Source organism: Microcaecilia unicolor, chromosome 7, assembly GCF_901765095.1.
Source record: "Microcaecilia unicolor chromosome 7, aMicUni1.1, whole genome shotgun sequence".
Classification (NCBI taxonomy): Eukaryota; Metazoa; Chordata; class Amphibia; order Gymnophiona; family Siphonopidae; genus Microcaecilia; species Microcaecilia unicolor.
Genome location: NC_044037.1, coordinates 98,129,773 through 98,151,303, shown reverse-complemented (window position 1 = coordinate 98,151,303; position 21,531 = coordinate 98,129,773). Strand labels below are relative to the sequence as shown.

The window sequence follows — 21,531 nt, the reverse complement described above, 5'->3', positions numbered from 1 at the left end:
TAAATGGCTTAATACCATTGATTGTATTAGGTTGCGAAATACATTTCGCGGGAAGAAAGGTTTTATACGTTTAAGTGTCCACATTGAGTGGAACATTTTCTTTGTGGTGAAATTTACTTGGCTTTCAAGTGTCAGGTTCCGATCAATTATGACGCAGAGTAGTTTTAGGCTATCCGAAATAGGGATGGAGTGTTTTGGGATGTTTAAGGTTGTAGGTTTAAACTTATTGTGTTGAGATGAAAGGATGAGGCAATGAGTCTTTTCAGTGTTTAGTTTCAATTGGAATGAGTTTGCCCATGCGTCCATTGTGTTCAGACTTATCTTGATTGTATAGGTGATTTCTGTCAGGTCGTGTCTGAAAGGTATATAAATTGTAACATCATCAGCATAGATGAACGGGTTAAGGCCTAGATTGGATAAGGATTTAGCCAGAGGAATCATCATTATGTTGAAGAGTATTGGTGATAGTGGTGAACCCTGAGGGACTCTGCAAACTGCTTTCCACGATGATGATATGTTTGAGTTCGATTTTACTTGGTATGATCTAGATGATAAGAAACCTTTAATCCATCTAAGTATATTTCCGCCAATCCCAAAGTGATCAAGAAGATTTATTAGAATGTCGTGGTTAACCATATCAAATGTGCTAGACATGTCAAATTGGAGGAGAAGTATACTTTTGCCTGCAGCTATTTCTTGCTTAAATTTGGCCAGAAGAGTGACTAAGACAGTTTCAGTACTATAGAGGGAGCGAAATTCAGATTGCGAATCGTGTAGTATAGAAAACTTGTTCGTAAGTTGTTTAGTCACCATGCTTTCCATTAATTTGACTACCAGTGGGATAGAAGCAACTGGACGGTAGTTGGTAATATCATTGGTCTTTTTCTTGTTGGCTACCATTGTTATCTTCCTTTCTTTATGTTTCTTGTTTTATGGTTGGGGTTTTTTTTTTTTTTAAGAGGAAAATGCAAAAGTAAGTTTCTCCTGCAAAAAGAAAGTTTTTTGATCTTGCCTGGCAGCATTCTCTATTTTTTTTAAACACTTTTCAATAGACTAGAGACATGATCTTGAAAATGTACTAGTCAGTCTCACATTTAGGGTATGGAAGTCGATCATAGGCCTGGTACCTCCCCTAGTAAAATTATCAACTGTCTGATAAGTGAGGTTAGTTTTGTTAGCGTCATAATTGAAAATGGTAGAAATTAATGCATATTTATTTATTTATTTTGTTACATTTGTACCCCTCGCTTTCCCACTCTTGGCAGGCTCAATGCGGCTTATTGGGGCAATGGAGGGTTAAGTGACTTGCCCAGAGTCACAAGGAGCTGCCTGTGCCTGAAGTGGGAATCGAACTCAGTTCCTCAGTTCTCCAGGACCAAAGTCCACCACCCTAACCACTAGGCCACTCCTCCACTCCTATGTGTGGTTTTCACTAATTTTGTATTTGAAAACAGCCTTTTGGTTTGTAGTCTGTGTGGTTCTTACTCCAGTGGTAAAAAGTTTCAGTGAAAACAAGCAGCTGAAGAACAGTAGGTCTGATCAGTACATGGGGAAACCCTTGAACATGCCTAGCTGATTTACGGTGTAAAGCTAGGAAAAGCCCTCTAGCTCGGTGAGTCTCAAACCAATCAGCAAAACACCCAGCTAGTTAGGATTTCAGGATATCCCCAATGAGTAGGCATAAGACAGATTAGCATGCACTGTCTCCACTGTATACAAATCTGTCTAGTGTCTTTTTATTGTGGAGATCCTGAGAACTTGACTGGGCTAGGTGTGTCCTGAGGACTGGGTAGAGAGCTCCTGCTCTAGCTTGTACAGTGCAGGTCACATGACCCATCCATCTAGTTCATTGCACTGCTATCATCGGGGGGGGAGGGGATAATACAAATAAGCCATTACATTTGCTTCTGCCTGCTTGTTGCTGATAGATTTATTTTTGTTAGCATTCCCTTCACCTTTGACTCTCCTCTTCCTTTCTTTTTTTCTCCTTCACCCTATCCCGTTTCAGTCTACCAAGGCTCGACTCAGCATTCTCTGCTGCGCTATCATGGATGTTCGCACAACCACACCCTTGGAGATGCCGGACAAGGAAAACACGTTTGTTTTAAAGGTACATCTGCACCTCCAAATGCTGAACATGTGCAATTCTTCTGGGACTTTGGCTCCTGCTTAGTTGTCTTGAGCTAGTTTAGCTATTTGTGATTTATTTACATTTTTTTGTTTGTTTGTTTTTCTTTTTCTGTACATTGACAGATGGAAAATTCGCTGGAATACATATTGGAGACTGTGGATTCTCTGCAGATGAGATCTTGGCTGGCAGATATACAGGACTGCATGAACCCAGGGTAAGCGTCAAATGCCCCTGCTGCTGATAGGGGTAAGTTTGGGAGAGGGGCTGTTGTATGTGGATGTGTTTACTTATATAAATAAATGCCTGTGATATGCTTCTGTTTTGACGATTCTCAACCTTTTTGACTAATTTTTGGTTGTACAGGGAGACCACAGACAGCTTGGATCTATCCTGTATGAACCGTTCAGAAAGCATGCCTAGTCGTGACCTACCCATGATTCCCACCGAGAGCAGTGAGCATCTTTCTCAGGGTGAGTGAGGGAAATGGGATGGAGGCAAGAGATGCAATTTATGTTTTTGGCTGACTTTATAATTTTCCATAGATTAGAAGGGGGTAATTTTTTTTTCTTTAGAGTTATCCTTATTTATGATGGTTTTTTGTAATTTGTATTCCTAGATAGGATATTGTAGAAGAAAGGACTTTTGATGTAGCTTGTCTATCCTTCCCGCAGGAAGTTCAAAACTTCCTTTGGGAGTGCAGAATCTTGCCTCGAGTGCATTTTCTTTTTTCACCTTTTGGCTATAACTTTTGTAGGTGCCTACGGTGGCCTTTCTGACAGACCGTCAGCTTCTGTATCGCCCAGTTCGGTCTCTATCACTGCCTCCCATTTTGACTCTCTGGAGATGTTACCACCAGAGCTTCCTCCACGGGTTCCTATTGATGAAACTTCTGACAGGTTGCAAGGGTCTTATCCTACAAATCCACAGCACACTCCATTCTCAGATACAATTGATGCGACAGGTATGATTTAGAGAATATGTCAGAGATAGAATGCTTGTATCAGTGCAGAGGTCCCTGAGAGCAGGGGTGGGATGACGGTTATGATTTCATGTTGATATATGTACAGTTAATTACTGCACAGTACATGAGGACAACACTGATACTTTTAGCAAGGCATCTGGTTATTGTGCTCCTCAAATGGAATACGTGTTCACACTTTTATTCTTTCTGTGTTCTCTATGGCCTAGGATCATTCCTTTTTCAGGGAGAGCAAGATCTTGGGGATGGTGAGCACCCTCTGTCAGAGTACCACTGGTTTCATGGCACTCTCTCTCGGCTGAAGGCAGCACAGTTGGTACTGGCAGGAGGAGCGGGGAGTCATGGTGTTTTCCTAGTGCGCCAGAGTGAGACACGTCGTGGGGAATACGTGCTTACTTTCAACTTCCAGGGGAAAGCAAAGGTGGGTGTGTGTGTGTGTGGTTTTTTTTTTTTTTTGGGGGGGGGGGTCCTCTTTCAGAGTGGTCACCATGTGTGTTTAGGGTAGTCTGAATGACTGAGTGAATGGGATTGCTGGTGATCACCAGGTAATTTGTCACTAGAGTTTAATGTTCTGAATGATCGGGTAGTGTACCAGGACAGCTGATCTATTAATGATCTGCATCAGAATTTGGTGATTTGCATGATTAATGAGTAATTGACAGGGAAAAGGATTTGATCAGTATTACAGAGTTGATTCCGAGAGTACCTTCTTATCTCTTTTGTTATACTTTCCAGCAACCATGATTTGTGTAAACTACTGCTTATGAAATGTAATTATTACTAGTAACTTCAAACTGGAAATGGTATTGTAGCACTTGCTCATCCTGCTGCTTGGCCGCCTCATCTGGTATTCTGCGGGTACTGGTCTATTAAATACTTCAGCAACTCCCGTAGATGCTGCATCTTAAGTTCCAAAGTGGGGTGAAAAGTGCTGCCATATCAGCCTTGCAAACCTGGTCCCTTGTATCTTTTGTCAGATGTAGTGATTTAGTAAAGGGGTTATCATGTATGAACTTTCCACAGCCACTGGTTTGGTTGGTAGACCACACAGTTGGACTCTGTGGGCATTATCTTAAGCCTGGTTTTGCAAACCAAATCGGCAGGGAGTTTCTAAAGGCCTAAAAACATCCGTTTCATATTATTTTATTTGTTTTGGTTTAGCTGGAGTTGTAGCTCTAGGTGAGTTACATTCAGGTACACTAGGTATTTCCCTGTCCCCAGAGGGCTTACCATCTTAGGTTTGTACCTGAGGCAATGTGGGGTTAAATGACTTGCCCAAGATCACAAAGAATTTGAACTGGGCTTCCCTGGTTATAGAATCATGATGGCAGATAAAGGCCATATAACCCATCCAGTTTGCCCATCCTCTGTAACCCCTAATTCTTCCTGTTCCTAAGTGATCCCACATGCTTATCCCATGTCTTTTTAAATTCTTGAACAGTCCTCGACTCCACTTGGCTACTTCTCCACTCCCCTTAAAATACAAATTTGTCTGACTGTACTTGTTTCTGGACAGATGCTTTAAGATTTAAAAAAAAATTGTTAGAAACACTTTTTTTTTTCTTGACCAAAAAAAAAAGGATACAAGTTGTTCTCTCTTGTGGGTCAAGTTACGCATTTCGGCCAGGTCCTCAGAATTGTCTGCTTGTGGAACCTGAGCATCCTAGACAGGATTAATCTAGGCATTCCTATTGAGTTTCCCTGAATACTTTGTCCCTTGGAGCACTCTGGGCTATGGCATTTCCCAAGTTACACTTGTTTTAGAGTTGAACTATCACAGGTTCCACATACAGCTGTCCTTGGGGACCAGACCAGGCTATGTTATGTTATACTGTGTCTCTTATTCCACCACTTCCTACACAGTTTAGAACGGATCACATGTACAAGAATACCAGACCAGAATGTCTGGGAATTATAATAGAGATGCATTATTTATTCTACTGTGTTATAATCTACTCAATACATAGAATTCAATTAATTCTCATCCCAAGATGTAAGCAGGGCCGGTCTTAGGCAGGTGACAGGGGTGGTTACAAAGGGCCTTGTGCTTCCTTGCGGCGCTCCCTCCCGCTCCCTGTTATTGCCGTGATCTGACTCTTTGCCTCTCCTCCCCCGAGCTGCAGCATGCCCTCCCGGCACATACCTGAAGCCACTCTGGAGTCTTTGGGGCAGGAAAGATCCCCAGTCTTTCCTGCCTGCTGTCAGCGCTGACCCTCTTGCTGCTGCATTGCTCTTTTAAAACGGCTGCCAAGACTTCCAGTGGCGGCCTCGTGAGACTTCCGCTGAAGTCTTGTGAGGCCGCCATCGGAAGTTTCGGCAGCCATTTAAAGAAGATGCAGCAGCAAGAGGGTCTTCACTGGCAGCGAGCAGGAAATACTGGTGATCTTTCCTGCCCTGAAGACTCCACTAGACCCCCAGGGTGGCTTCAGGTATGTGCCGGGAGGGCACCCTGCGACATGGGGGAGCAGGGAGGAGATCTGGAATAGTTAGGTGGGAGGGAGGGGAGGATACTATATATATAAAAAAAAATCAAGGTAATATCTGTCATTTGGAGGGGCTGGTTAAAGGGATACCCTAGTACTATTATATTTGTGCAGAGATTTTTTTTTCCTCTGGTAAAGGGCCACTAAACAGATATCAGGTGCTCAACATTCAGAGTTTCTATCTATCTATCTATCTATCTATCTATCTATCTATCTATCTATCTATCTATCTATCTATCTATCTATCTATCTATCTATCTATCTACTTATTTATTGCATTTTATCCCACATTAAACATGAATTAGATTGACACCTGGGAGCATTTAAAATCTTTTTTTTTTCCTGTGCCTACATCAAAAGAAAAAAAAAAGATGGCATGTGGGAACTTGCTCCTTTTGCTTTGTGGAATGCAGTGGTATATTACAAAAATGCATTTGCATTTTTTTTTATGCAGAACTATCCAGAGTCAGTCTAAATGTGCCAACATTATCCAGTTCAGCATACTATTAGCAGCCAAGTTCATACAAAGTTAATTATGTTCACTGGAAAATAAATCTGTTGGTTCAGGCTGCTTGCTTTGTGACTATTCAATCACGGTTTCATTATTGCTACCAAGTATTACATATTAAGGGGATTTGTTTTATGTTTAAACAATTTTTATTGAACAAACAATAAAATAATCCAAATAACACCCATGAGTTGTTCATCATTTCCAATGCATGTCATCCCCCCACCCCATCCACCTCCCTATGAATAGTCATAATCATGTATGTTCCAATGGAAACATTAAAGAAAAAAAAAACAGTCAATGGGATTTGTTTTAATTCATTTATCCAGTCCTTACATGCACATGGTTTTGCTTTTTAAACCCAAAGGTTTCCTATGATAGCATTGTGCATATTTGAATTCATTTTTCTGTACAAATTTTGCTTGATTTGTCTTTATTTGAAATTTAAAACAATGTTTAAAACACATCTTGTCAACAAGGGGTGGGGCTAGGTGGGGGGGTGGAGCTAGGTGGGACAGGGAGGGGGGCCCACCTAACTAGTCTGCAGAGGGCCCCGCAATTAATAAGACCAGTCCTGGACGTAAGACTGTCTTGAAAAAGTAGTCTTCCAGTTTTTCCTAAAATTCAGATAGTGTCGGCTAAACCTCAAGAATAGAGGTAGAGAATTCCAATTTGTGACTGTTGGGAAATGTAGTGATGAAGAAAAATGCTTAACTGATTTTAACTTAGTTGTTTTCGGAAACTGATCCGAGTACTGTATTTAGAAGTAGCACCATCTAACAGCATAACTAGATTATATAAAGAGGGGCATCTCCAAACAAAATTTAAAAAACCACAATGCTCAGCATAAAGTGAATATGGACTTTAATCAATGACCAGTGTAGCTTTAGATAATAATTTCTAACGGAGTCTCCATCTCTCCCATCCCTCTCACCATCCATGCAGCATCATCCCTCTCGCCCTCCATGCAGCATCTCTCCCTTTCCTCTCATCCTTATGCCTGACATTTCTCCATCTCTCCCATCCCTCTCGCCCTTCAGTGCAGCATCTCTCCCTCCCCTCTCACCCTTATGCCTGACATTTTTCCATCTCTCCCATCCCTCTCGCCATCCATGCAGTATCATTCCTCTCGCCCTCCAGGCAGCATTTCTCCCTCCCCTCTCACCCTTATACCTGACACTTCTCCCTCCATGCAGCCTTTCGCCCTCCCCTCTACACCAAACATGTTTCCCTTTCTCACCCCTCTCACCATCCATGCAGCATCTCGCCCTCCTCTCTCACCCTTATGACTAATTTTTCTCCATCTCTCACATTCCTCTCACCACCCATGCAGCATCTCCCTCCCCTCCACTCTTATGTCCAACAATTCTCCCATCCCATCCTATGTCCAACAATTCTCTATCACCCCCCTTCCCCGTGCAGCATCGCTCCTTCCCTACCCCACCTTACAACTATTCTTCTATGATTGGGTCCCCGGCAGCATGGAAGGGAGCAGGTTGGGCTCCCGCGGTCCTGCTTCTCTCTCCCTTAAGCATTGCTTTTGCTTGAATAGGTCCCCAGCAGCATTTCCCACACGCTGCCTACTGCTAAGCCACAAGCCTCCTTTCTGCTTCATCCCACCGGCGCCTAGTCAACAACAGAAAGTTATGGCAGAAAGGAGGCTTCTGGCTTAGTGGCAGGCAGCATGTGGGAATTGCTGCCGCTACTGGGGAAACCCATACATGCAAGAGTGACACTTAAGGGAGGGAGATGCAGCACCGCAGGAGCTCGCCTGGTCCCTTCCACGCCGGCAGTGTTAAAGGTGCACCACTGCTGGTTGGGTCTAAGCCCACCCTTAGTTATGTTCCTGCCACAGGATGCAGAGGAAATGATCAGCGGCAGCATGTCTTTGTATTTGGCACAGCGTCTGATAGGCTGGTGTCTTCAATCTCTCTGGCAGGGCCCCTGCACAGTTTGATGTAGGATAGTGTGGGAATGGGCAACATTTTGTTGGGGTTGTGCACAGCTGCAATTTTACAGCCTCAGAACCCGACAGAGCATTCAGCTGCATCCGGTATCTTTGTTTTCGCCAGAGTTTTTATATTTCTCTTACACCAGGCTTATTTACTGAAGCAGGTAAAGTCGAAGTTCTGCAGGGTTCTTCAGTTTCACGCCCTGATGCCCCTCCAGCTCCTAAGAGATCTTGGCCTCATCTGCCCACTCTTGGAGGTCTAATCTCTGCTTCTCCCTCCTTTATCCCTCCTTATCTGATGTGGTCTCAGTCTATTCAGAGAAGCAGTCATTGAAAGATCTGTTGAAGGAGGGAGAACTTCCTCCTGAAGAGGGTGATAATCTGAAAGTACTGAGGTTGTTTTCATAAAGAAGAGCTCAGTACTCTTATTTTTGAGACCCCGGTGATGCTTTCCATTCAGGAGCCTTCTGCAGCAGGTGTTTCATCTTTGTTAATCATGAGGGGGGCTTAGATGTCCTTCTAAGGCCTTCCAGATGCATCCAGACATTCAGGACCTGATTACAGCAGAATGAATCTCACTGGATACAGAGCTGAGTGGAAAGAGCCATAGCTTGCCTCTACCTGTTAGTTCCAGAGGAGGAAGATAAATTGCAGCTTCCCAGAGTGGACTCCCTGGGTTTCGGCGGTGACTAAGAAGACCACCTTGCCGGTGGAAGGGGGCATTGCCCTAAAAGACTATACAGGATAGTAAGCTAGAAGGCTCTCTAAAACAAGCCTTTGAAGTGGCCTCTTCAGGCCTTCAAACAACAGTGTGGAATTCGTTGGTGGCCAGAGCATGTACCATAATGCCCAGCTGGGTTAACCTACTTGGCAGATGCTGTTTAAGACATGTTACAGGTTATGACTGCAGTATGTCTATGGCTGTCGTGGCACGTCATGTCTAGTTAAACTGCCCTTTTGGGGCAAGTGGCTATTTGGAAAAGATCTCAGTAAATTGGTGAAAGAACTGGGGGGACACTAAGCCACAGCACTTGTCACAGGATAAGCCAAAAGCCTCTGGCTGTCTATTTTCAGGGGGGCTCTATATCTCGATTTCAAGACAGCAGACGGGACGGGCCTGGTCGTCGGCAATATGGCATACCTGAGAAAGTGGGACTTCTAATATTCTTTTTGTGCGGACAGGAAGTCCTCCTTTCAGTCAGCTAGAGAACCCAGTGCCTCCTGAGCTTCACAATGATGCAAGGCTGGTCCATTCTTCTCTTCCTCTGGTGGGAGGATGTCTTCAGGCATTTTGGGAGGAGTGGGCCAAAATCACTTCAGATTAGTGGGTTCTGGATATTCTTACAGAAGGTTACAAGTTGGAGTTCTCCCGGTTGCTCCTGTCTTGCAGTCTCCTTGTCGAAGGGGAACCAAGGCGTTTGAGGTTCAGATCGCTGTAGATTCCTTGCTGGCACTCCGGCCATTGTTCAGTTCCCAAGACCGAACAGGGACGAGCCAGATACTCTATTTACTTCATTGTCCTAAAGAAGGAAGGTACATTTTGTCCAGACTTGGATGTCAAAGGTCTAAACCACTGCCTCAGAGTGTCCTGTTTTCACATGGAAATATTAAGGTCATTCATAACCTCGGTTCAAGCGGAAGAATTTAGCACTGCCCTCAATCTAAAGGAGGTGTACTTTCATATATCCATATGGGAACAGCATCAGAGGTTTCTACATTTTGTGGTGCTGAGCTGTTGCTTCCAGTTCAAGGCTTAGTCTTTCAGCCTTGCCATGGCTCTAAAAACCTTTACTAAGGTTATGGTGGTGGTGGTCTTCCTTTGGCACCAGGGAATCAAATTTCACCTGTACCTCAACAACTCACTCATTCATGTGTCGACCTATTTAGACAGCGTGGTGGCAATGGACAAAGTCGTTGGGTTGAGTGATTGATTTCAAGAAGAACAGACTAACTCCATTGCAGATGCTGAAGTATCTGGGCATTCTATTTGACACAGCACGGGAGAGGATCTTCCTCTTGGAGCATAGTAGGTTGAAGCTGGTTCAACAGATTCATCTTCAGTCAAGGCAGGCCCAGGTTCCAGGACTACATCCAGGTTCTGGGGTCAGTGACTGTGGCGATGGAAGTGGTGCTGTGAGTAAGGGCTCATATGTGGCTGTTACTGGAATTTCTTCTCAGCTGCTGGTCTCCAGTGTCACAGAATTATGACCTTCATCTTCCTTGTACAACAAGAGGCGATGATCTACAGGTAACTGTAACAGTAAACCAACAAGCAGACCAACATTTCTGAAGAACTGTATTGTTTTATTAAAACAGTCATGTGACGTGGCCACATTTTGCCCACAGGCTGTGTCGGGGTAAAAAATGAATACATAAAAAATAAACATATTAAAATCATACAGGAACAGAAAATATATACTTAAAGCAAACCAAATGTCTCACAGACAAATGTTCTTTGTCCCTATTCTTAAGTATAATGCCATGAACATTTGCATTGATTGATTTATGCAAACTTACACGTAAGCTTAAGATCAATGATTACTTTTCCCATCAGAATGCTCCTCGTGTTGCTTTATCTGTTAAAGGTACCATGTGGAATCTTTCAGGTTTGAGTAATCCAATGATTCAAACTTTTGAAAATTTGGTACTAAAAAGGAAGAGGGAAGGGAAATGGGACTTCATATACCGCCTTTCTGTGGTGTTTGCAACTACATTCAAAGTGGTTTACATTGTATATACAGGTACTTATTTGTACCTGGGGTAATGGAGGGTTAAATGACTTGCCTAGAGTCACAAGGAGCTGCAGTGGGAATCGAACCCAGTTCCTCAGGATCAAAGTCCGTTGCACTAACCACTAGGCTACTCTGGAGAAGCTTGAAAGTAGAAATAAATAACCTTTTTATAATTTAAGTAGAGAGAAAAAGAATGCAGTGGCATCTTGAAGAATGAAAGGATTATTGTTATCAAGCAGGCAGATGAAGGAGGAGCAATCGTGATAATGAATAACAGCAGTATGTTGATGAAATCAAGAGAGAGGTTGAAGATGTTAATTTTTATCAACGCCTGAACATTGACCCAACTATATCCTTAAAAAAAGAAGGTAGATTCCGACCCAGATATAGGCAAGCAGGTGGGCTTTCTCACACCCAAAGAATATGATTTCATGTATGTTCAGTTCCCAAGGAGCCCACCAGTCCTCCTGGCAGACCAGTTGTGTCTTCATTTGGGTCTGTATTAGAGCCACTTTCTGTATTTGTAGATACCTTCCTCAGACCTATGGTACCCCTCATCCCATCATATACACATGACACTACTCATATCAACATCCTCCATGATTTCAAACTGACAGATTGAGATATCTTACTTTCAACTTTAGATGTAGAATCTAAAAACATCCCCCAGAATGAAACTTTGCATGTAATTTGGAAAGTATTGGCCAAAAGAACCACCACTTTGAGGATTCCAACTGAATATATAGTTGAAATAGGAACTCTGGCCCTTAAAGATAATTAACTTTTATTTTGATGGTCATTTACAAATGAGTGAAAAGAATGGCTGTGGGGACCACAATGGCACCATCTGTAGCCAACCTATATGTAGCGGACTTTGAAGATGTTTTTTTGACTGGCTGTACTTTTTAAAGAAAAAATATTATTTTAAAACGTTTTTATTGGAACTTCATCAACATTAACAACATCATCGCATATGCTTCTATGTGTGTAATACAGTCTGTTGCATTACCGTCAAAACGTTCAATACAAACAAGTATCCAATATTTTTTTCTGTTTCATCCCCACTCCCCGCCCTCCCTCTTCCCTCCCCTACCAGCAGTGTCTAGATATCCCTAGTCCCCGTGCTCACCCCTGTGTATTCCCATCCCCCCTCCTTCCCTCTCCCTCCTGTCTGCATATCTTATATGTGAGCTCGTCCAGTCTCCTCCAATCCCCAGAGCAGTCCATTGAGCACTTGGCTGCGTGCCCGGGGCGAGATCTTGTTTATATATTTCCCCCAGACGCTCAAGAACCTCAGCTGTCGCTTTGGTGTCAGCCGTGCCCCCCTTGCTTCCCAAAGCATAAGTTGATGCAGCCTGTTCCTCCAATACCAGTGAGAGGGAGGCACGTCCGCCACCCAGTGGTTGAGAATGCACTTTTTCCCCACTATGCATGCTTTTCTCATAAACATAAAGAAAAAATTTTATTGTGGTGCAGGTTCATAGAGAATGTACTGATGATCAGGAGATGAGAATAAGCTTTTAGAATTTCATGCCTGGCTGAATTCCATGGACAAGAATTTGAAGTTTCAGTTAAATTATAATAGAAGGGATCTCATTTTTAGACATTAGGATTTTGTATGAGGATGGAATTTTGCTACTACAGTTTATCACAAGCCAACAGATTCCAATAAACTGCTTCACTATAGTAGTTGCCACAATAGATCTTTAAAAAAGAAGCACCTGTATAGTCAGTCTTTGAGGTTAGAAGGATAAACTGTGGACAACAGGATATGATATGGCAAGCTAAATGTATGGTATCCAGATTTCATAATAGAGGTTCCTTGGTGTCTGCTCCAGAACATTCCTCACGAGTGGGTATATGTCCTCCTACGAGCAGATTGGGGGAGTCTGATAACAAATTGGGAGAGCCTCACATGGGAGGAAGTGACGTCATCAACAGAGATGGCGGCTTGAGCTGAGAGCTCTGGCAAGCTCCGAATATTAAACGCGACCACCGCATGCAAACACGCGAAACTGGGCAGTTTTTGAGTGGGTAAATAAACAGTGGAGCGGATAGAATAATTCTCATGACAGCTAAGGCTCCAGCGGTTGATCTGGCGGCCTATACATACCCGGGCCCAGCCACATGTAAACGTGGCGACACCCCGGAGGATCTGCCGCCCAAGATATCGCCAATACGTGCTTCTCAGCGTTCCCCACCTTTATTTGAGTCGGGGGATGGTCCGGCACAGGAGGAGACCACTCCAAGAAATTTGCTCCTGGCTACTGGAAATCAAAACGGACATTAAAGCAGTACATACCGACCTTGCTACCTTAGGGGCGGACTTGAGAGGAGAGATTGGAGCACTGGGCAACTGGGTGGCGGAGGCTGAGGAGCGTGTAGATGAACACGAGGAAACAGTGAGAGAATTAACAGCACAAGCTAAAGAAAACAAGCAAGAAACACAGCAGCTATGGGAAAAGTTGGAAGATTTGGAGAACAGGAGTAGGAGATGCAACATACAGTTCCGGGGGCTCCTGGAGGTGCCAACATATACGGATAGTGAGTCAGTCGTGCAGAAGATTGCAAGTGCTTTACTAGCAGAGATATAGATCAATAAAGAACCGTCGGAGATCCAAGTAGTGCGAGCGCACTGGTGTTGGGGGCCCCGAGGGCAAATAAAACGTGGGACATTATTGCCTGTTATAGCATTTTCAAATTAAAGGAGAAAATCATGCAGGCCTCTCGGGTGACAGCAGCCAGTACCCTAAAAAGGAGGGCGGAATTGAAGCCCTTCACTCAATTTCTACACTCTGAGGGAATATGCTATAGATGGGTCACCCATTTGTGCTCCGTTTCTACAAAGAGGGAAAGCTACATCAAATACGGAAAATAGAGGAGGCAGCGGAGATATTCCCGGAAGGAACAACTCACAAAGCAGACAACTCGGTTCGGCAGATCACAACGACAAAATCAAACAGACCGAGCTGGCAACAAGTGACAGCAGGCAAGGGACGCCTCCAACGACAGCAATCAGATCCCCGCTTAAAAAGACCAGAGGAGGCGATCAAGGCCTAATGCACTACAAACAGAGCCTGGAAATGCGTGGTAAAATAGGAACAATGGCCAAAGCCAGAAGTAAATGGGACAGAACTTAATAGAAGGCCCTATAAGAAATCCAACAGATGTGTAAGTTTGGGCGGTTAGCCCATGTATCGATTTGGTTTGATTAGAGATGTTACATAAGGTGGTACGTTAGCTATGAATCTATGTGTACATGTGGGGTGAGGTCATTTTCCTCTACAGCACACTGATGATACAAAATTGGGTGTGCGTGCAAGTTGGAATGGGGGGGGGGGGGGGAGTTTCATGGAAGGGGTGGGAGATAAAAGGAGGACGAGTGAACAGGGGCCAATGACCTGTGGCAGGGAAACATATATGCTATTAGCCATAGAGGGGCATAATCGAACAGAAACGCCTATCTCCATGGGCGTTTATCTCCTTGAACGGGTCCGTGAAGGGGCGGACCGAATCGTATTTTCGAAAAAACATGGACGTTTATCTTTTTTTGAGCTGGGCGTTTTTGTTTTTCAGCGATAATGGAAACCGAAAACGCCCAGCTCAAAAACGAATAACTCCAAGACATTTATTCGTGGGAGGGGCCAGGATTCGTACTGCACCGGTCCACCTCACATGCCAGGACACCAACCGGGCACCCTAGGGGGCACTTTTACAAAAAAAAAAAAAAAAGGTAAAACAGTTCCCAGGTGCATAGCACCCTTCCCTTGGGTGTTGAGCCCCCAAAATCCCCCTCAAAACCCACTGCCCACAAGTCTACACCATTACTATAGCCCTAAGGGGTGAAGGGGGGCACCTACACGTGGGTACAGTGGGTTTGGGGGGCGGTTTGGAGGGCTCCCATTTACCAGCACAAGTGTAACAGGTGGGGGGGGGGGGGGGGGATGAGCCTGGGTCCACCTGCCTGAAGTCCACTGCTCCAGTGACCTGCATACTGCTGCCAGGGAGGGTGGGTATGACATTTGAGGGTGAAAATAAAAAGTTGTGAAACGGCATATTTTGTGGTGGGAGGGGGTTCGTGACCACTGGGGGAGTCAGGGGAGGTCATCCCCGATTCCCTCCAGTGGTCATCTGGTCATTTAGGGCACTTTTTGGGGCCTTATTCGTGGAAAAACAGGGTCCAGGAAAAGTGCCCTAAATTCTCGCTAAAAACGCATATTTTTTTTCCATTATCGGCGAAAGGCGCCCATCTCTGATCGGCAGATCAGCACGCCCCAGTTCCGCCTTCGACACGCCCCCATCAACGTTGTCCGCATCCGCGACGGAGTGCAGTTGAAAACGTCCAAATTCGGCTTTTGATTATACCGCTTTATTCGTTTTTGGGAGATAAATGTCTATCTCCCGATTTGGGTCACAATATAGGCGTTTTTCTCTTTCGATTATAAGCAGGATAGTCAGAGAGAGGGAGGGTAGGGCAAAAGCTCCCTTAGATCCATAAGATGAGTACAGTAAATTGTGTGACCCTTAATGTTAAGGGGCTAAATTCTCCAACCAAACGCCACCTTATGTTTAAGGAAATACAACCACTAAAAGCGGATGTATCTTTTATACAGGAAACACTTGCTCCCTAACAAGGAGCACTTATGTCGGAGCGGCAGGCTCCCACAAATATATTTCGCATCTAGCCACACAGACAAGAAGAAGAGGGGAGTTCTAATAGCACTTTCGAGCAAATACCCCTGGCAGATAAAGCATATAATAAGGGATAGAGAGGGGAGATATTTGCTCTTGATAGTGAAGGTGGGGGCAGAAACGCTTTCCTTGCTGAACGTATACGCCCCAAATGAGAGACAGGGGGCATTCTTCACTGACTTAACAGTCCTCTCTAAACACATTGAAGGCACACTCTTGGTGGGAGGGGACTTCAATCTGACACTACAGCCGGGGTTGGATAACTCAACAGGAGGGGTGCGATACTCCCAACATGATAGGGCCCAACTGCATACTTTTCTGGGAACATGGCAACTGTTAGATGTATGGCAGCACAGAAATCCTCAATCTCGGGGATATACTTATTACTTGGCGGTACACAACTCCCACTCACGAATAGATCTTTGGTTGGGCCCCCCCAATATAGCCTCCAACACTTGGGACATACAAATACACCCCAGAACATGGTCAGACTATGCGCCTGTCATGTTGGAGATGGAGTTGGCAGTGAGTGCCCACAGGGTATCGCAGTGGCACTTTAATGATGGGTTGTTAGCAGATAATTCAGTGGTTGCCCGCCTGGAGGCCGAAATCAAGGAGTACCTAATTAATAATGACAATGGCAAGGTCTCATCCGGGACATTATGGGAGGGCCTCAAAGCAGTTATAAGAGGGAAGATTATAGCGCTGCAGGTACATATTAAGTGGCAAGCGAAAGCTCAAACACAGAAAATATATGCGGAATTGGCCACACTTGTCACACAGGCCAACCTTCCATCCCTCCCCAACCCCCCCTCCCCCGCAGGTTCAGCATTGTATACATACACTCCAACTACAGTTAAGGGAACTGCAGCTGGCGGAGGTAGCCGAACATCTACAAGTTAGACAAACATATTTTGAGTTTGGGAACAAGGCCTCGAGACTGTTAGCGTATAAACTGAAAAAAACGCTCCACCGACTCTTATCCACTCCATACACGATAGGGTGGGGAAGCAATGCACAAAACTAGAAGACATTAGGTCCATCTTCTTGGACTTCTATAATACATTATACCAAGCGGAAGACTCTCCACAGACACAGGAGATACAGGCATATCTTGAACAGGTAGCACTCCATAAATTGACTCAGGCAGAGGGGGACACGCTGTCAGCTCCCATCACATTAGACGAGGTGACATGGGCTATAAAGGACTTGCCCCAGGGGAAAGCGCCAGGCCCAGATGGATTCACAAACAAATTTTATAAATGCTATAGCAATATATTAGAGTCACTCCTGGTCAGGGTATTTAATGAAATGGAACTCCAGCCTGAGCTACCCCACTCCTGGCGGTTGGCAAATATAACAGTCCTATTGAAACCAGGAAAGGACCCACAAAAATGTGGTTCCTATCGCCTGATCTCCTTATTGGGGATGGATTATAAAATATTCACAAAAATCTTAGGCGACTACAAAAGATGTTGCCAAAACTAGTGCACGCTGACCAAACTGGTTTCATAATGGGGAGACAGACTTTTGATAACACACGAAGGGTGCTCCACCTGATCCATGAGGTGGGAACCACGAGGCAGCCTACATTGATGCTCTCCCTTGACGCGGAGAAGGCATTTGACCAGGTCCACTGGCCTTTTATGTTTTCAGTTCTAGCTCAGGTGGGCGTTTCGGATCGGTTTGTCTTGTGGCTTAAACTCCTATTCAGGCAACCGTTGGCTTCCCTGCGGATCAATGGCACTAGCTCGGACCCGATACAGCTAGGGCGAGGAAACCCGAAAGGGCTGTGCATTGTCCCTATTACTATTTGCACTTCCCATGGAACCGTTGGCTCAATCCATCCGGCAACACCCAGGCATACATGGCCTGACTATAGGAGGGGTGACACATAAGATAATGTTATTTGCAGACGATGTCCTAATCACACTGACTAATCCCCAAAAATCGTTGACACCTGTGGTACAGAGTTTGTCGCTACGGGCAACTATCTGGTTTCAGGGTGAACATGGATAAGTCAGAGTTCATGGGACTGGGGTTGCCTAGCGAGATGGTATCCTCTATTTGTCAGAATTATCCCTTTCAATGGGTCACCCGATCCCTCCGATATCTGGGGATCAATCTCACACCTAAATTAGCAAATATATATGAGGCTAACTTTCCCTCCAAAGTTCGAGAACTATTTCTTGAGTTGGAGCGATGGGAGGGGCTGGAACTATCATGGCTGGGAAGAGTGTCCGCTATAAAAATGATGATTTTGCCGAAGATCTTGTATTTATTTTTGGCATTGCCACTGCCAATCCCCAAACAGTTTTTTCGCCAACTCCATAGGAAAATATTTGCCTATATATGGCAACACAAACCTCCAAGAGTACGAGCTGACATCTTATTTCAACCTAAGAAACAAGGGGGAATGGGAGTCCTAAATTTTAATCTATACTACCAAGCGGCACAATTGCCTTCAGAGGGGAGACCCATAAGTGCTCTACGCGCCTCCCGCAATTTCATAGTAAGATCTTTTATTTTTTTCCCCCCGCTTTTTATTTTTGGAGGCAACGTAAGTGATAATTTTCCCTCTTAGCACTGCCTTTGCAGCCTCCCAAAAGATTCTGGGGCTTACCTCCCGTGCATCATTCTCCGCTATGTAATCCAACCAGCACTTCCTTAGATAGGAGCAGAAGTCCCTGCTCCTATATAACGCCGGATTCATCCGCCATCGGGCCGGTCCTTCCCTTCTACCCCAGGACAACTCTGCTCACACAAGTGCATGGTCTGACACAGCTGGCTCTACAATTCCCGATCGATTTGTTATAACACTGAGTGAGTATGATATAAGCAGACAGTCAAGGCGAGAGTGGACCCCATGAGGGTGAGAAAAAAAGTGTAATCAGTGTCTGTTATATGTTGTTGCCTCCATATGTCCACCAAATCTAAATCTCTCATCAGCAAGTTCACACCCTTGTCCTCATGGTCTTTCCCTGCTCTCCGTGGTGGCTTGCAATCTATTGAGGGGTCGCTAGTGATGTTAAAGCCCCCCCCCCCAACTATAAGTTGATAGTCATCTAATGCTACCAGCTTGGCTTTCAATAAAGTGAAATTTGTGGCTATAAACATTGGGTGCACAGACATTGCATAGTCCCACCCCTTTCCCTTGCAAATCACCTGTCACTATCAAATAACGCCCATCTGGGTCCTGGTACATATTATGTAAGTCAAAGGCCACATTTTTCTGGAACAGTATGGCAACCCCCCGCTGCCTTCCATTATATGATGCAAAGAATATATCTCCCACCCAATCCTTCTTTAACTTAAGGTGTTCTAGCTTACTTAGGTGGGTTTCCTGAATCATGGCCACATCAGCTTTCTGGCGCTTAAGAGCCTGTAAAATTTTAGTTCTCTTTACCGGGGAGTGCACTCCATCCACATTCAGCGACACAATCTTAAGGCAAGCCATTCATAACAAAATGTCTCCTGTCAACCTGCGCAATAGTTCCTCGTACTATCTGAAGGCTTCCCAGTTGAGCCCTCAGAGCTAAAATACACTGCCCCAAGTTCTGTTGCTTCTCAAACTCTCCTCTCCTCTTGCCCTCTGGTCTCTCCCTTCGTCTGTACACACTCCACGTAGGTATTTGTAGGGAACCTCTCACCCCCCCCCCCCCGCCCATTCCTCCTTTCCCTTGTACTGCCCCTTTAATTCTATCCCTCTGAGCACACATACCCCTTGTGCACACCAGTGCTCAACACTCACACTCCCCTTTTACACCACCAACTCTCCCGAACTCCGCCCTCTCTTCTCCTACCCTCCCCCCTCCTGGTGTTACCCCAAAATTTCACTCTGCTCAACTCAACATATATCTGAACATTATAATCTAGTAATTGAGCACTTGTGCTCCTAAAAATAAGAATTTTTCAACCAGGAGCTCAAGTGAGACTCCAACATTTTAACCTGTTGTAACTGAAACTGGATAGTTCATAGCCCAGAGACTTCTCTCGGTTCTCCGCATGCATGTTGACATGATGAACCGGTAAACTGCATGTCTGCTGATATCCTTGAGTACGATGATACTTGCAATCGTCATTCTTAGATTCATCTCTGATCTTGCCATGTCTGCTACCAAAAAATTCCATAGAATTTTCCCATCTAGCTCCGCCATTGTTCAGATTCATCCATCACCTGACTTTTCTGCTGCTGCATTCTCTCAAGGTAGTGTTGACACAAACTTTTCTAGATCTGCTGCTTCATTGAAAAATAAAGTTTTATTCTCATGCAGTACTCGCACCTTCGCGGGGTATAGTAAGGCAAAACGTACTCCTTTGTCATATAGCCTTTTACAATGACGGCCCATGGCTTTCCGTTGATCCGAAACTATGATCGAATAGTCCTGAAAAAGCATTATTTTTTCTCCCTCATAGGCAAGGCCTGGATTACTTCTATACGCCTGCAGCAGTGATTCCTTATCCATGTAATTTAACAGTTTTGCCAGTACTTGCCTTGGCCTGCTTTCATTCGCTCGTACCGCTCCTACTCTGTGTACTCTCTCCACCTGCAAAGGATACTTGCTGCTGTCCAGGCCCAGTTCTTTAGGCAGCCATTGTTCCACAAATTTTCGAAGCTCTGTCGCTTTTACTGCTTCTGGGATGCCCACTATCCGAAGGTTATTCCGCCTGCTGCGGTTTTCAAGATCATCCGCCTTCTATGTCAGCTGCTCACACTTCCTCTCCAGCGCTGCCATGCGCTCGTTCGTCCCTACAGCTGCATCTTCACAACTCGACACTCTTTCCTCCACGAGTTGCAAGCGGGCGCTTTGGCGTTCCAGCGTCTCACGTATTTGGTCTACCAAGGTCTGCAATTTCGATAGTTTTTCTTCCAGCATCGCGGAGATCTGCTGCGCCAGGTCCCGAACCACCTCTGCTGGCATCGTTCCCGCCATCGCCGTCTCATGAGCCCCCGCCATCTTAGCCTGCTTTGTGCTGGTGTTCTGCTTTCCCCGCGGAGTCTTAGCGGGCATACCCTCCTTCGCGTGCGGCAAAAATCTCCGCTGGAGTTCTCTTTTGTAGCCCTCGCCTTCCGCCGTCAGATGGTGCAGAGCAGGGGATCACCTTGGGGGGAGATCGCAGGTAATTTTGCAGATTTTTGCGCGCTCGAGTCGGAGCCGGTGTCGGAGGCTTCCGCTCAGCTCCACGTCATCACGTGACTCTGTCCAGGTGACCATCTTAATAAAACAACAATGCAGTACTTCAGAACTGCTGGTCTGCATGTTGGTTTATTTTTTCATTTTCCTTGGTTGCTGGTTGCCAGATGGTGTATGCAGTGGTGGTTGTCGCCCATGAATTTGACCATTGGAGCTCCCTTTCTGAAAACACAATGGGAGGTGGTAACAATGGACGTCAGCAATTTAATTTTAGAGCTCATTACAAGTTCCATCTGGCAAAGGGCACCTGGATGGAACAGGAGTTTCGGTGGTTGATAAATCACTTGGAGCTCAGGGCAGTGTGAAATGATTTAGGTGACTTCGCTCCCTCTCTGGCGAGGGTCCCAGTCTCAGTTTTTTTTCTCTGACAGTACAGCAGTAGTGGTTTATATCAACAAGCAAGGCAGAACCTACAGTGGTCCGATGGCAGTGGAGGCGGCCTCCCTCTTGAGTTGGGCGGAGAAAAATCTTTTCTGCTTGTCAGCAGCTCAGATAGCTGGGTCCGTGACTGTTAGGTGGACTTTCTCAGTAGGCACTCCTCGGACCCAGGATTATGACAACTATCCAGCCAGGTGTTTCAGCTGATAGTGGACCAATGGGGTTCTCCGCTTCTGCCCTTGATGGGCACATTGGTATTCCTTTTTTGTCGCCAAGTTCATCAGCCTTTGGAAGGAACCTGGCTCGGTGAGGATCATTGTTCTACTGCAGCCCTAGCCGGAGACACATCTATTGTATATCTTTTCTCCTTGGTCTGTGGTATGTTGAAAAGGATTGCATTATGCTGGGGTTAAATAATTCTCGTAGGCCCAGATTGACTGCAGAGGCCATATTAACACAGACCTGATTTGACTGAGGGACGG

At 45.1% G+C, this 21,531-nt stretch overlaps 1 protein-coding gene across 2 annotated transcripts in view; it reads left to right on the top strand.

Annotated features, from left to right (window-relative positions):
• The window catches only part of SH2B1 (SH2B adaptor protein 1), an 81,707-nt gene that overhangs the window by 19,905 nt on the left and 40,271 nt on the right, over window positions 1-21,531 (top strand). For both annotated transcript variants that reach the window (XM_030208949.1, XM_030208950.1), the window contains exons 3-7: window positions 2,009-2,110; window positions 2,254-2,345; window positions 2,495-2,601; window positions 2,886-3,092; window positions 3,320-3,531. In XM_030208949.1, the coding sequence (XP_030064809.1) occupies window positions 2,009-2,110; window positions 2,254-2,345; window positions 2,495-2,601; window positions 2,886-3,092; window positions 3,320-3,531 (720 nt within the window). The remainder of the gene's footprint in view (window positions 1-2,008; window positions 2,111-2,253; window positions 2,346-2,494; window positions 2,602-2,885; window positions 3,093-3,319; window positions 3,532-21,531) is intronic.